The sequence below is a fragment of the Dryobates pubescens genome, chromosome Z (genome assembly GCF_014839835.1).
Source record: "Dryobates pubescens isolate bDryPub1 chromosome Z, bDryPub1.pri, whole genome shotgun sequence".
Lineage (NCBI taxonomy): Eukaryota > Metazoa > Chordata > Aves > Piciformes > Picidae > Dryobates > Dryobates pubescens.
In genome coordinates this window covers 55,749,844-55,766,881 of record NC_071657.1, presented here as the reverse complement: position 1 = coordinate 55,766,881, position 17,038 = coordinate 55,749,844, and the positions used below count along the sequence as shown (strand labels likewise).

The window sequence follows — 17,038 nt, the reverse complement described above, 5'->3', positions numbered from 1 at the left end:
TGTTGTCATACACTTTTGTGTTTAGACATCTTGTCTTTAATGCCTTTTGCTTTGATGAAATCATTGCTTCTGTGGAAATTCATTTGTGAGAAGAGTCTCTGAATTGCCATTTTTATTTGGTTGTGTACCAAAGATTTAGAGTTTAGGATAATTTCAGTTTCACTGATGTTCTGTTCTTACCTTACAGAGCCAAAACTCTGAAAACATTTGGTAACTCGTATTTGTTCCACTTGGAATTAAAAAAAAAATCACAATAGAACTTTAAACATATTTAAAATTTCCTCATTAATTGGCAGTTTCTTCATGTTGCCATTTTCACATGTGGATCAATTTCATTCATTAAAACAGTTAAAACTATGTCCAGTAAGTAGGGGCATGAGACAACCATCTTTTACATCTAGAACTTTAAAATTTCGAATAGCACAGACAGCTGAAGTACAGGAGGACATGGTTCAGCTGTTCGTTTGTGCTGAACTGTTGTAATTTCTGAGTATTCCATTATATACAGTAACTAAAATGTCTGCATTTGAATCTTGAAGCATGCAATTTAGCTGTTAGGCAGATTAGACATTTGCAATTGACATTTCCTTGTTTGTACAGTCAGTTACAGCCCAAGGTTTCCTACTCTGGTAAATTCTCCAAACTTCATAGACAGCCAGGGTTTTTACATGTGTAAGTTCTTTCGTTTCTGTCTTCAAGAGATTCTGCAGAAGAAGACAGCACCAGGGATTTTTCCATTAGAATGGTTGAATCCTCCATATGTTATATTTTTAACTGCTATATTCTGTTTCACTTTTCATGTTCTTCATGTATTTAATGCTGTGCTAGCATTAGAAACATATCAACAAATTGTTATCCCACAAGGTGCTTTAAGAGACCTTACAAGCACTTCAGAAGTTTTGTAAGCAAGAGTAGAAATTCTCTCATTGTGATGGCACTGAAATGTTTTGGACAATGCACTGCGCATGCGAAGAGAATGGATAGCTAATTCAAAGATGATCAATCAGTATAATTATAGTAAAATTAATTTCCCCTTTTCTGTACCTTGATTCTGATAATGGAGCAAAGGCTGTAATTTCACAAATCTTTATTTTAGTATCAGTAGCCTTGCTGTCTTCTATGTTGCCACTTCACAAGTTCCATCATTCCTTCTCGTGTGTAACTATACTAGAGAATGAGTCAGTTGAACCAGACCAGGTGAAAAGAAAAATCTTGGTTAGTTTTTCAGTTTAGATCCATTTTCTGGCCTGTGTTTTTTTACACAGCCCCAGAAATAGTGTGTTGTGACAACTAAAGGAAATATCTGCTTAAGAAATGCTCTGGAAGGATGCTTCTAGACTATTTTACACACACTACTTCAGTATTGTTCCGTGTAATTAAAAAACTGGTCAGTCAGTATTAGGTAGTTTTTGACTTTCAAGTCATGATATAGCAGAAAAACAAAATTTTTTTTTTCCTCCTAATGAAATGGAGTAAAGTGAGGGATTACACATCCTGTGTATACAGTGGGGTGTAGCTCTTCTAAAATAAACAAACTAAGCAGTGAAATATCTTCATTTTGTGTTAGATGTTTGACTAGCTTACAAAGAATGTTTAATGCATAAAAAATTTTTAAAAGTAACAACAAACACTGATTGATAACAGTTGATATTAAAGTGTTGAATCCTAAAGTATGTTTACTAATAACAGTTAATATGAAAATTAAAGACTGTATATTCATCTAGCAAGCAGAAACTCCTTCCACAGGAAAATTTAGTATTTATTTGCAGTATTTATTTTGACAGACAAAATAAGATTTTTCTTGCTAATTTCTTAAGTAAGTTTTAGGCTGTTCATCAAATCACCAGGGAAATACTTAAGAGTTCCATATTTTACTGAAGTGTATCTTGGATGCAAGACAGCTACATGTAAGGAGAAATACTTAAAAGTCCATCAGAAGGGATTGCTAAATGAACAAACTGTAGCAGCATCAGAGAGTGAGGTGAGAATAGAATAGAATTAACCAGATTGGAAAAGACTGTTGAGATCAAGTCCAACCTATCACCCAACACCATCTCATCAACTGTACCATGACACCAAGTGCCTCATCCAGTTTCTTCTTTAACACTACCAGTGATGGTGACTGCACCACCTCCCTGTGCAACCCGTTCCAATGGCCAAACACTCTTTCTGTAAAGAACTTATTCCCAACATCCAACCTAAACCTCCCCTGGTGCAACTTGAGACTGTGTCCTCTTGTTCTGTTGGTTGTTGCCTGGAAGAAGATACCAACCCCCACCTGTCTACAACCTCCCTTCAGGTAGTTGTAGACAGCAATAAGGTCTCCCCTCAGCCTCCTCTTCTCCACGCTAAGCAATCCCAGCTCCCTCAGTCTCTCCTCACAGGGCTTGTGCTCCAAACCCTCACCAACTTTATTGCCCTTCTCTGGACACATTCCAGCAAGTCAACATCTTTTCCTAAGCTGAGGGGCCCAGAACTGGACACAGGGCTCAAGGTGTGGCCTAACCAGTGCTGAGTACAGGAGTACAATGACTTCTCTGTTCCTGCTGGCCACACTATTCCTGATCCAGGCCAGGATGCCATTGGCCTTTTTGGCCACCTGGGCACACTGCTGGCTCATGTTCAGCCTACTATCAACCAATACTCCCAGGTCCTTTTCTGTTCTGGCTGCTCTCCAGCCACTCTGACCCCAGCCTGTAGCACTGCATGGGGTTGTTGTGGCCAATGTGTAGAACCCGGCACTTAGATGTGTTAAATCCCATGCTCTTGGACTCTGCTGATCTGTCCAGCCTGTTGAGGTCCCTCTGCAGAGCTCTACAACCCTGTAACAGATCAACACCTGCCCCCAGCTTGGTTCCAGATCATCAGTAAAGATACTAAACAGGATGGGGGCCAAACACTAATCCCTGGGTAACACCACTAGTGTCTGGCTGCCAGCTGGATGTGGCACCATTCACCACCACTCTGGGCTCGGCCCTCCAGCCAGTTCCTAATCCAGCACAGAGTGCTGCTGTCCAAGCCATGAGCCAGGACTGTTGAATAATGATGGAGGGCGGCTTGGCCAGCTCATCTGCCAGCTCTCTCAGCACCCTCGGATGGATACCATCCAGTCTCATGGACTTGTGAGGAACCAGGTGGCTGAGCAGATCTCTACGTACTTCCTCCTGGATTACAGGGGAACTGTACAGCTCCATCTGCTAGCTCAGGATGCCAGTTGTCCATAAGACAACCTGTCCTGCTATTCAAACTTGAGGCAAAGAAGGTGTTAAGTACCTCTGCCTTTTCCTCATCTTTAGTTACAATATTCCCCTCCATGTCCACTAAGGAGTGGAGGTTGTCCTTGCCCCTCCTCTTGCCATTAATATATTTGTAGAAGAATTTTTTGTTGTCCTTCACAGCAGAGGCCAGTCTAAGCTCTAAACGGGCTTTTGCCTCTCTAATTTTTTTCCTACATGACCTAGCAACATCCTTAAACATTTCATGGGTAACCTCTCCTTTCTTCCAAAGATGATACACCCTCTTTTTACCCCTTAATTCACTCAGAAGTTCATTGCCCATCCAGGCTGGCCGTCTGCCCCCGCGGCTCATCTTCCGGCACATTGGCACAGCCTGTTCCTGTGCCTTCAAGAATTCTTTCTTGAAGTAGGTCCAGCCCTCCTGGACCCCTTTGTTTTTAAGGGCTGTTTCCCAAGGTACCTTCTGAGTCAGTTCCTTGAGTAACCTGAAGTCTGTCCTCCAGAAGTCCAGAGTGGAGGTTTTGTTGCTGCCCCTCTTAGCTTGACTGCAAATTAAAAACTCAATTATTTCATGGTCACTGGACCCCAGACAGCCTCCAACCACCACATCTCCCAACAGTCCTTCTCTATTGGTAAAAAGAAGGTCAAGCAAAGCCTAATCCCTGGTAGGCTCATACAGCAACTGGGATAAGAAGCTATGCTCCATACACTCTAAGAACCATCTGAACTGCCTCCTCTCTGCTGTGTTGAGTTCCCAGCAGATATCAGGCAGGTTAAAGTCACCCATAATAACAAGGTCTGGTGATCTTGAGACAGCCTCTAGCAGCCTACAAAATAATTCATCAACCTCTTCATCCTGGTTGGGTGGTCTGTAACAGACTCCAACCAGGATGTCAGCCTTGTTGGCCTTCCCTCTAATTCTTATCCACAGGCACTCAACTTGATCATCCTTGATCACTAGTTTCATGGTGTCTAGAACCTCCCTGATGTACAGGGCCATCCCTCCACCCCTTCTTCCTTGCCTGTCTCTCCTGAAGAGCCTGTAGCCTTCGACTACAGTGCTCCAGTCATGTGAGTCATCCCACCATGTTTCTGTGATGGCAACTACATCATAACTTTCCTGCTGTAACAAGGCTTCCATCTCCTCTTGTTTGTTACCCATGCTGCATGCATTAGTGTACATGCACTTCAGCTGGGCTGCTGGTTTCACCCCGACTCCATTTTATCACCCTCAGACTCCTGATTGGGGAGGACTGGTTTCAGCCCTTTCCTCCTTCAAATCTAGTTTAAAGCCCTGTCAATGAGTCCTGCCAACTCCCTTTCTAGAACCCTTTTCCCTCTGTGGGATAGGCTGTTCTCATGTCCCCCTCTGGAACAGATGTACTCCATCTGTTGCTAGAGGACCTGCACCTGGGTGCTGTAGAAAGTTCCCCAAGATCAAAAAACTCAAAATTCTGTTGGTGGCACCAGGCTCTGAGCCACTTGTTAATTACAGCTGCTTTCCTGTTCCTTTCAGTATTCTCTCCTGCAACTAAGGGTATTGATGAAAACATAACTTGTGCCCCTGGCCCCTCAACCAGTTTTCTCAGAGCCTTGAAGTGCTTTTTGATTGCCTTTGGACCTCTGGTTTCAACCTCATTGCTCCCTACCTGCATAGCTATCAAAGGATAGTAATCAGAGGACTGTACCAGACTCAGCAGCCTTCTGGTACCATCTCTGACCCTGACCCCAGGGAGGCAGCAGACTTCCCTGTGGGAAGGATCCAGCCGACCTATGGGGCCCTCTGTTCCCCTCAGGAGGGAATCACCAATAGTAATTACCATCCTTTTTTTTTTTTCTCTCCAAGGGAACAAGTCCTGATGCAGGGTTGGGCTGTTTTGCTTTAGGCAACACCTCAGATGGTGTGTCTTCTGTCTTCTCATTCACCTCATTTTCAATATCCAGTGCCCCATACTTGTTTTTTAAGGACGGTTGGAAAAGTGAGTGGAGCCATGAGGGTTTTACTTTGCATCTCCTAACAGGGACCTGTATCCATTCCCTTCTGCATCTTGGGTCACCTCCCTTTGCTTGGGGGAGTCTGCAGAGCCTGGTTCCTCAAATCCAACTCCCTTTCACATTCCCTTACAGTCCTAAGTCTAGCAACTTCTTCCTTCAGTTCAGCCACTAGATTAAGCAGATAATTGAGCTGCTCACACCTAATGCAGGTGTTCTGTCCACTGCCCTCCATTTCAGGTGCCAGGCTCCAGCGCTCTCTGCAGCCAGTTGCCTGACACCTGCCTGCTTAAGTTCGACCTCAGTCTGGGTCGACGCAGATCTTTTGAAAACAGCTATGTGGTGAGTTACCACCAGCCCTGTCCCTGGCCACGGGACATTACTGGGGAACAATTCAGGAACGAGCCCACATGACTCAGCACCTCCCTCCCTCTGATGAAATAACATGCCGTGGCACGTGCCGCTAGCTGCAGTCCAGCCAGAAGGCTCTCTTGCCAAATGGCATCGCGCAGCTCAGCTCTCCCGCATTTAACTTGCCATGGCTGACATCACCCGCTCGAGCAGGCATGTGAGAAGATGACCCTGCCAGTCATTGCTGTCTGCTGAGGTTTTCCCGCCCTGAAAAGCCCCAAAAAGAAACCAAAATGGAGTGCCTCTTGGCTCCACACCAGTCCAGTGCCGAGCAGCATTCTTGCCAAAATACTTGGAAGCTATGAAGATATTAAAGGAAAACATCATTACATGGCTGTCCTGATCTTACTTTACCTCAGCATCCACATAGAAGCTCCTTTGGAAACAAAACATGGGAGTTAGATGTCTTTTATTTGAATTAATACAGCCTTGTGTATGATTTTGCAGACAATTTGCCACATAAGTTTAACTGCTTAACTCTTAGTTGTGACAACAGTGTATCTATTTCCTGACTTTCATTTGAGGGATTGGAAGAGTACAGTGAGCTCCTGGTTTATTTTCTCTTCTATTTAATTGTAACTCTATGCATAATCTCTTCTGTGAATTTGTGATTGAGTGTACTGTAAATGATCACTGGCTGTGAAAAAGTTTTTATGAAGTCATAGGCAATATTACTGGTTTTGGTATGTGGGAGAAGAACTGAGTGACAGCAAGGGATATTTTCCAACAAAAATGGTAATTTTTATTAAATACATAACTTCTTTCCTCAGATGTTCCATTAAAATGGAAAGCATGTGGTTTCCCATTTCAGATACTGCTGGCTAACAGACCTGTGCACATTAGATGTTCTGACAAAAAATTTTGTCATGGTCACAGAATTGTAGATTGTTAGGGGGTTGGAAGGGACCCCTGGAGATCATCAAGTCCAACCCTCCTGCCAAAGCAGGTTCACCTGGGGCAGGTCACAGGAATGCATCCACAAGGGTCTCAAAAGTGTCCAGAGAAGGAGACTCTTCAACCTCTCTGAGCAGCCTGTTCCAGTACTCTGGAAATTACTCCTTAAATTTTTTGTCATGTTTAGGTGGAACTTCCCATATTCCAGTTTGTATCCATTGCCTCTTGTCCTATTACAGGACACCACTGAAAAGAGACCAGCACCTTCTTTTGACACCCTCCTTTCAGATCTTACAAACATTTATAAGATCTCCTCTTGATCTTCTCTTTTCCAGGCTAAACAGCCCCACATCTCTCAGCCTTTCTTCTTAAGAGAGATGTTGCAGGACCTTATCATCCTTGTAGCTCTCCACTGGACACTGTCTAGTATATCCCCTCTTGAACTGGGGAGCCCAATACTCCAGATACAGTCTCACCAGGGCAGAGTAGAGGGGGAGGAGAACCACCCTTGACCTGCTGTCCACAGTCTTCTGAATGTACCCCAGGATACCATTGCCCTTATTGGCCAAAAGGGCGTATTGCTGTCCCATGGATAACTTTGTTGTCCACCTGGACTCCAAGGTCCTCCTCTGTGGAGCTGTTTTCCATCAGGTGAACACCCAACCTGTACTGGAGCATAGGATTATTCTTGCCCAGGTGTAGGACTCTACACTTTTCCTTGTTGCATTTCATTACATTTGTCACTGCTCAAACTGTGCAGCCTGTCCAGATCTCACTGAATGGCAGCACAGCCTTCTGGGGTGTCAGCCAACCCTCCCAGTTTTGTATCATCCGCAACCTTGCTGAGGGTATACTGTATACCTTCATCCAGGTCACTGGTGGAGATGTGGAATAAAACTAGACCCAGTACAGAGTCCTGGGGAGCACCACTAGTTACAGATGTACTCTCCACCATTTGTCACAACCTTCTGAGCCCTGTTGTTTAGCCACTTCATGATCCATGGTAACCCTTTTTTTTTTAGCAGGCACATTCCTGGCTTTACTTTTGCTGTACGTGTTTATATTAGTGAAAAAATAAAGCATTAGTGTCAACCTTGAAAAATCAGTAGAAGACTCATGTAAAATGGTATTTTAGAGATTTATAAGATACAACAGAATTGCTGGCCAAGGCCCTGCTCTAAGGACAACTACAGTCAGTTCAGTGGTCTATCAGTAATGCATTCAGTTAACACTGTGCAGTTACATGGCAACACATTGCTATTTGGTCTCTACTTTTGGTTGGTATAGAGCAATTTTTACTGAAGTCTAGTTTGGTAGTTCAGAGTAAAGGCAGTGTGAGCAAAATGTTATGTATGCATTACACATTATCTAAAATCTGTAAGTGCCAAGACTGTAGATGTGGACTTGCATACAGGTGAAGCTCATCCCTCATTAGGTATTCTGGGAGCACTTGGTATATCTGACCTGTTCTATGATGGTTGTTACTTATGGGACCAATGAAAATAAGAGTTGAGTATGTCTGACTTCCTTTTTCTGTTCTGTCTTATTGAAAGAATAAAAAAGAAGAAAAGTACTGCAATGTGGCAGTAGTGCTTTATTGATAGTATAGGTTACACTCCTCATGCCAATAATGTCATTGTAGAAAATACCTTCAAGAATTTATACAGGAGTGAGGAATTGACAGAAACTGCATTGTGTGTAAGATCCTTTCTGTAATTTTTAGCCTGTTACACAAACTTCAGCTTGTCACCAAACTCTGCAACTACATTGTAATTCAAAGAAGTTATGAAAAATAACTGATTTCCAGTTCTTGTAGTTCTTTAACTGAATGGTCTACCCTCTTTTACAGGGGTTTTCCATAGCCAGCCAAAGTGTTTTTAGGTGAAAAGTATTCTTGGAAATACAAGGACTCTTTGGAAAATTTAACAGTATTGTGGTTGCTAAAATAATTTCGTCTTCAAAGAAATTTATGCCATCTTCATCTTTTGTAGCTTTGCTAGTAAAAAACTTAGTAACAAGTTCCACCTTTCCTAATCTGTTTATAATGAATTTCACTTTCAGGATTTTCACAGCATAATTTCTGCAAACGTACAGAAGCAAACCCCTTCCTTGCCATATTTAGGGTCTCTTCCTTAAAGCATTTCACTTTGCTCCAGGTTTTATGTGTTTGTTTTGGTTTGTTATTTTTAATACTTACTTTCCAAAATACCTGGTTTTGTGATCACTTCTTTGCATGTAAGCATGCCTTCAGTTGATGTTTTCTTGTTTGGTCATGTCTTTACCTTTATGTTCTTTTTGAATAAAAAAAAATATTTTGAAAGGCCACACATTTGTTTTCCTTTTCACTGTTGCTCTTTGTTAATGTCCCCCTGTTTTATATGCTGGTATTTCTGATGTCTTGGGTGTGCATGCTGTGTCCCATTTTGGTCCCATGAGAGCCATTTGCATTCACAGAGGTTTCATAGTTGCCACTATGCAGTGACACTGCAGTCACACCACAGAGGTGTACCTCTGTTCTGGAAATTGGGTATGATTTCTTCACAGTTTTCTTCTCCTCTTGGAGACCTTGAAATTTTAGTCCTTGACGTACAACCGTTATGAAATAGGAATGGATCTGGCTTTACAGGTGTTCGAGTTTCTACAGTGTTAAGCTCCTGTGAGCAGAATGTAAAGAATGAAGCATTCTTGTTCCACATTGTTAATCTTATTAAGTAGGAGCAAAGGGAGAGGAAGGGATCTTCACATGCAACAAATTGCTCTAAAAGAAGAAATGCAGCAGGAACTATTTTTTGTCTGTGGCTTGGTGTAGCTTCTTACACTCTCTATTTGTTAACTGCCTGTATTTTCCCCTTGGAGTAAGTTTCTTAACTTTCTGTTTTAAAACAATTATCTATAAATAGTTGTGCGTTTAGATAGAACAGTCTACAATGTCTCAGTTTTTGCAAGAATGTTATTTAGGGTGCAGGCATTCCTGTGTCACAGAGTGGGGACAGAGCTTTCTATTTCTGTAGACAACTAAGCAATACCAGCCTGTCCCTTGCTAATACAAAGCCTTGCAGAGCTCTGAGTTAGAGGTGAAAGAGCACAATCTCCTCTGTAGTTAGGGACCTAATGTAACTTTTGCTTTCAAGTAAAACTTTTTAGTTTTCTTAAGGTGTCCTTACGATGTTACTTTTCCCCAATTTTCACATGCAAAGTCCTTCAGTTTCTCTTGGATGTCTTTTCCAGTGCTTTGCATGCCTTCAGCATGTTTTTCTGACCCAGGCTGTCTTCTCTGAAGAAGGCACTTGGTCCTGTTTTGCATTTCAAGTACCCTGGGAACTGTGTTTTTTGATGAGTGAATGAGGTGACAGGAACTGTAGGGAGCACAAGTATTTTAGTAGAATTATGCCTTCCCTTCCTTGTCTGCTTATCCCTCTTTTTGCCTGTAAAGATGAGGTTTCTTCTGCAGCGTCAAGTTTGTTTTTGAAGAGAAACAGTGTTTGGACATTCCAGTAGAGCAGTGACTGAAAGGGCAAAGTTTGGTCTAAAAATAACTAGCTGAGCCACAGGCTGTACTTTCGTCAGTTGGTGTGTGTTACGGCACTTTGTAATATGAAACCAGTACAGTTTGTGTGTTTGTATTTGACAGTTTGCCTCCCTGGCATTGCCAAGCAGTTCATAGAGAGAAAAAAGGGGAAAAAAAAACCAAAACCCAAGCAAAACAAACAACCCCCGCCCCCAACAAACAAAACAAAAAAAAAGGAAGAAAAAAGGAAAGAGGGAACAAGCAGGGTGTGCTTGGTAAAATATCTAGTAAGTCCAGGCGTAAAGGTTTATTTTATGTGTTTGTTTAGGATTTGAGTTAGTCCTTTGGATTTTTATAGTTGATTTATATACTATCTCTATATAAATACTTATTTTGCTTTTACAGTCTATTGATGGCTTGCACGAGAAAGGAATGGTTGAAGATGTTCACTGTGGCTCCATGAAGAGTATGCGACCTCCTCACCCTGGAATGGGCCCACCTCAGAGTCCAATGGACCAGCATAGCCAAGGTTTATACATACTATGTGTGCTGTATGATTTTGGGGCTCTTCTGTTCCACAAAGAGTCAGCACTTTCATGTAACTGATTTCTGGTTACTTCCTTTCAGCTTTGTTTGGAAAGGCTGAATGGATATTACAGGGTGAGGGTAATCTCTATGTTTTCTGGAGTGTCCATCAGTTGTGTTGGAAAATAGCTCAGGTTCAAGTCTGTGACTGGGAGAAGTACTTGAACTAAGTCTATTACAGATTTCAGTTCAGATCTCCAAAAAATTCCATATAGTTCTTTCCTCTCTTACATGGCTATTGTAAATGTATTTGAATGTGATCTGTTTTAATCCTGTGGTGATAAGACAGAAGAACCTAATCAAACCTGGAGAAACCTTCTTTAATATCTGTAATGTTTAGTCAAGGGCTGATCTAAGTTCTTTCCAAAGTTTTTATGCCAGAATGCTGCCTTTATGTCATTTAGTTTGCAGCCTAAGAGGAAATAGATTCTGCAAACAGCTCAGTATGATGGAGATTTAACTAGTAATAATGTGCAAATATTAAGTAGCTCAGAAGATAGGGCTTTGCCTACTGCATAATTAATTACATTGCAGCAACACCTGAAGAATCCCATATGAAAGTAGGATCCTGGTTCTATGCTGACTGTACAAATCTATTAAGAGGCAGTCCTTGTTTACTGTATTTACATAGGATAAGAGAAAGGCTGGGAAGAGAAAACAGGTACAGATCAGCAGAGTGACTCAGGCTCCAAGAGCAAAATTTTACCTGCCTGCATTTAGAGAGACTCTTTTGCTTGTAATGAATTTGGTCCTTAAAATGCACAGAGCATTTAGTCTGAAAATGATGACGAGTCTGTTTAAACACAACGTGGTCAAAGTTCAAAAGTGCAAGTTGCAAATGCTTCAGCTGAAAGAAGCACTAGTTGTTTGCCCCTTTCCTTTACTGGCTGAGATCAGCCTTACTGGTTGTGTTGCTCTGCAGAAAGATGATTGCATTAGTAGCAGCTGTGTCAGGCTAAAGACTACAGAACCCTGCTGTCTTTCTGGTGTATGTTGGCAATTGTTGCAAGGAAAACAGAATACTGGAATCATAATATCAGCAGACCTTTAAAAGAAATGGTTAACTGCTTCTCCCCCCTAGGATTTTAAATACTTTGCTTGATGTTGAATATTTTAGCTTTCTTTGCCACTATGCCTCCTTTTTTTCTTCTTATGCAATTTCATCTTCACAAAAAATTAGGATGGCACTTAAGGCTACTGTGATACCTATGGGGGAAAGCCCTGTCTACTACTGTTGCACTTTCTCCCCATTAGTGTACATATCCAAGATAGAAAACTAGGTTTCTTCATATACTTTCTACCTATTGGACTCTTTCAGTCTGATTTACCAGAAGATTAGAATCCTGCAAGGTAATTGTGTTTCTACAAACTGTGGAATGAAACTAGTTTGAAATGATTGCTCCTCATCCTATCACTACAGGCTTTTGTAAACTGTCTCTCTCCATCCTTCTTGTAAGCCCCTTTCAGGTACTGGAATATTGCTATTAGGTCTCCCTGGCAGGCAGCTCCTTCAGCCTTTCTATGTAGGAGAGGCACTCCAACCCCTTGATGATTTTCATGGCCCTCCTCTGGACCTGCTCCATCAGGTCCATGTCGCTTCTGTGTTGAGGACTCCAGAGCTGGATGCAGTGCTTCAGGTGAGGTCTTACCAGAGCAGAGTCAGAATCACTTCTCTCGACCTATTTGCCATGCTTCTTTTGATGCAGCTCAGGATGCAATTGGCTGCAAGCGCACACTGTCTGCTCATGCCCAGCTTCTTATTCATCAGCACCCCCAAGTCCTTTTCTGCAGAGCTGCTTTTCTATCACCTCGTCCCTCAGCCTGTATTGATAGTGAAGAAGATTGTAACTTCAAGGTCTGTTGGTTTGGGTTTTTTTTATGTCTTTTAGTGCCTGTAGGCCTCAGATTGAAGTAGGTAAATTTATATGCTGATCGATACTAGTTTTGGACATTTGGTGGAAAGTAGTTGAAGAACTTCAAAGCCCCAGGGAATGGATGATCCTAAATTTTTGCCATTAGTTTGAAAGCATAAGCCAAATGGCTGTGTATCAGTTAAATGTTGCTTCGTCTAGCAATGATTCTAGTAAGATACAGAAATGCTTTCTGCCTTTTAATTCCAGATGACCTTGTCTATGGTTCAGGCCACTACGAACAGTTTTGTTGAAAAATCATAGAGTCACAGAATCGTAGTATGGTTTGAATTGGAAGTGACCTTTGAAAGTCAGTAGTCCACACTCCCTGCAGAGGAGTAGGGACATATTTAACCAGATCAAGTTGCGCAAAGCCCTGTCCAACCTAACTTGGAATATTTTTAAGGGTGGGGTGTTTACTATCTCTCTGGTCAACTTGTTCCAGTATTTAACCACTCTTACTGTAAAAAATTTCTTCCTTGTATCTAGTCTGAATCTACCCTCTTTCAGTTTAAAACCTTCGTCTTGTTGCTACAAGCCCTACTAAAAAACTTTTGCTCCATATTCCTTATAATCCCATTGTAAGTATTGAAAGGCTGCAGTAAGGTTTCCCCAAGCCACCTCTTCTCCAGGTTGAGCACCAACTCTCTCAGCTTGTCCTCTTAGGACAGGTGCACCAGCCCCTTAGTAATCTACGTAGCTGTCCTCTGGACCCACTCCTGTTGATCCAAGTCTTTCCTGTGCTGAGGACCTCAGAGCTTCACCAGTACATCAGCAGAGCAGAGTAGAGGGGTAGAAACTTCTTTGACCCATGGGATGTGCTTCTTTTGATATGGCCCAGAATACATTTGACTTTCTGGGTTGTGAGCACACATTACTGGCTTATATCCAGGTTTTCATCCACCAGTATCCCCAAGTCCTTCTTTACAGAGCTGCTTTCACTCCCTTCGTGCCTCAGTATTGATACCAGGGGTTGCCCTGAGCCAGGTGCACAGCCTTGCACTTGACTTTGTTTAATCACATACGCCCACTTCTCCAGCTTGTCCAGGTCCCTCTGAATGGCCTTATCAAAAAGATTTATTTCTGGTGCAGATTTGATTTATTAGAATGTAGACAGGTGTGGTGCAGTACTTAGTACAATATAGTATTTGTATAGTCGTAAGGAAAATGAATCCTGGACCATAGTGTTTCTCTACACATCATTAAAACCAGTAGTAATAATGATAAATGCAACTCTGTCTCCCTGGCAGAGTTATAAAAGGTGGTTGGTTTGTTACTCTATGATGTTATAATTTAGGAGAAAGCACTTAGAAAAATCAATACAACCTATATTAAATATATTAAGCTAGTTGAACGGCAGATTATAAACCTCACTGTAAATAGAAGATGATAATCCAATTATGAATTTTTCTAGCTAGGCTTGTAGGACCCTGTTTTGATTCAGTGCTGTTCAGTGTGTTTGTCAGTGATCTGAAAAAAATGCAAAATCAGCACTGATGGAATTTGCACAGAGGTTTAACAGTAAATACCAGAAAGTTGGTTACAAAAGCTGATCAGGGTGCTCAGTAGAATGTGTTTGTTTCTGTGGGCTGGATTGTAGCAGAGCCAACAGCACTAGTAGTTTATTGTGTAGGTGGTATGAGACTCTATCATACAAAGCAGAAGGGCTGAGAAGAGTTCTTGTGTGTTGCCATATACAGTGTTTGCAGCCATGAGATGGGATGTGCTCCTTGATGACAGGAGAGGCACAGTAACAGAGGAGACGCCTTTTCTAATTGTAATGGTTTAGCGCAAGGGATAAACTCCCTGCTCCCCCAACACAAAAGTGAGGGAAAAAGTAACACACACAACTCAGGGTTTATTTACAGAGATACCAATTCAATGTAACAAGAGATATCATAATCACAACGCATAATTACCTTAGCTAATTGTCGGTGATGGAGACTGAAGTCAATACAGATGACCAAGATGATCTAGTATTGTTCCTTTATTGTTCCAGTATTGCACGAGTATAGTGCGAGCATAGTGAGTACACTATAGGAAAGTGAAGTGAAGTGCGTATTAAGGGAACTTCTACAACTTATATGAACTCGGAGAGCATCATTGGCATAGCTTCGCTGGTTCCCCACGAGTGACCACATATCGCACTATTATAGATTATTGGTCAAACACGTGAGGCTGTAGATGGAGGTGTGCATCCTGTTATTCCCAGTAACTGTGTTGATAGCTACCAGTGTCCTGCTTTAGTTACTTGCTGCTGGCCTAGTACTGTTTTGCTACACTGCTAGCCACTTCTGCATTTGTGCTGAGCATGGCCTACCACCATGTCAGGCTCTAAGCCTGCCAGATTGCTCACACTGTTCGTTGCTGGCATTGCCACAGCTAATAACCTAATTGCCACAGCTAATAACCTAATTAATCAAACAATACAATACATCCCATCAAGGACCAGGGATTTGTGGGTGTTCAGCTTGTTTACATAGAATACATAGAATAAACCAGGTTGGAAGAGACCTTCAAGATCATCGCGTCCAACCCATCAACCAATCCAACACCACCCAAACATCTAACCCACGGCACCAAGCACCCCATCAAGTCTTCTCCTGAAAACCTCCAATGATGGCGACTCCACCACCTCCCCAGGCAGCCCATTCCAATGGGCAATCACTCTTTCTGTATAGAACTTTTTCCTAACATCTAGCCTGAACCTTCCCTGTGATCATCAAACTCAGCCCTCCTTGATCATCCTGTGATATCAAACTCAGTCCTGTGATCATCAAACTCAGTCCTCCTTGACTAAGGGAGATTCTGCATTCCTACACACTTTGTCTATTATGTTCAGGGACTGGGATTCCTGAGGGCCAGCCTTATCAGTAAAGGCTGATGCAAAGAGTGTATTCAGTACCTCTGTCTCTTCTGTCACCAGGGCACCCACCTCATTCAGCAGTGGGCCCACGTTTTTCTTAGTATTCCTTTTCCTGCTGATGTACTTGAAGGACATACTTGAAGAAATCCTTCCTGTTACCTTTCACTTCTTTGGCCAGCTTTAATTTGGAGAGGACCTTATCTTTCCTCATTGCATCCCTGCATACTTTGGTACTGGTCCTATATTCCTACCAAGTGACCCTTTTCCCAGGTTCTGTGAACTTCATTCTTCCATATGAGTTTTACCAGAAGCTCCTTGATCATCCATGTTAAGTCTCCTGCAATACTACTTACTACCCTGCTGCTTGCTTGTATGATACCAAATCCCGCCATCTCAATGGTCACTGCAGCCAAGGCTGCCTCTGTCTCTCACATCCCCAGCCAGACCTTCTTTGTTCATTAGCACAAGGTACAGCAGTGCACTTTGCTTCGTAGAGTCCTCCACCACTCTTCCTGCACTGCAGGAACCTCCTGGATTGTTTGTGCCTCAGTGTGTTGCCTTTTCACCAAACATCACTTCACTGGTGGTTGAAATCTCCCATGATAACCACGGCAACTACTTTAAGCTCATTGATTCCTCTTCCTGGTCAGGTGGCCTGTGGTGCACAATCATTACAATGTCACCTATGTTAGGCTGTCCCTTAATTCTTACCTGTTACTTTTCAACATGTTCATCTTCTGCTCCTAGACAGAGTTTAATGCATTCCAGTTGCTCTATCACATAAAGAGCACCTCCACTGCTTCGTCTTGCTGGTCTGTCTTTCCTGAAAAGTAACTAACCGTCCATGAATACATTCAGTCATGCAAGCCATCTCACCCTGTCTATGCAATTGCAACTAGGTCTTGGCTGTTAAACCACACCCTAGAGACCACACCCATACCTCTTCTTCACTCTGTTTATTCCCCATGCTGGTGTAGAGGCATTTCAGAAAGAAGTAGTTGAGTGAGAAGATTTCCCTGGAGGGGTGTAAGTAGATCTACCATAGTCATACCCTACCTTGAGGTATGTAAAGTATGTTTAAGGTCTTCCTTTCACATCCAGAATAGAATAGAATGGAATGGAATAGAATAGAATAGAATAGAATAGACCAGACTAACCTATTCTCCAACCCACCTAATCAACTAAACCATGCAACCAAGCATCCTATCAAGTCTCCTCAACACCTCCAATCATGGTGACTCCAATGATGAGGCTCTGGCCTGATCTAGTGTGGGGTGTCCCTGCCCGTGGCAGGGGGGTTGGAACTACATGATCCTTGTGGTCCCTTCCAACCCTGACTGAAACTATGATACTAACCACCAGCCTAAACCTCCCCTGGCACAGCTTGAGACTCTGTCCTCTTCTTCTGGTGCTGGTTGCCTGGGAGAAGAGACCAACCTCTGCCTGTCTACAACCTCCCTTAAGGTAGTTGTAAAGAGCAATAAGGTCACCCTTGAGCCTCCTCTTCTCCAGGCTAAGCAACCCCAGCTCCCTCGGTCTCTCCTCATAAGGCTTGTGTTCCAAACCCCTCACCAACTTTGTTGCCCTTCTCTGGACACGTTCCAGCAAGTCAACATCCTTCCTAAACTGAGGGGCC

The 17,038-nt window shown here is 42.6% G+C and overlaps 1 protein-coding gene across 1 annotated transcript in view; it reads left to right on the top strand.

Moving 5' to 3' along the window:
* The window catches only part of SMARCA2 (SWI/SNF related, matrix associated, actin dependent regulator of chromatin, subfamily a, member 2), a 121,273-nt gene that overhangs the window by 10,023 nt on the left and 94,212 nt on the right, over positions 1-17,038 (top strand). The window contains 1 exon segment of the mRNA XM_054178817.1: positions 10,447-10,570. Coding sequence (XP_054034792.1) covers positions 10,447-10,570 — 124 coding nt within the window.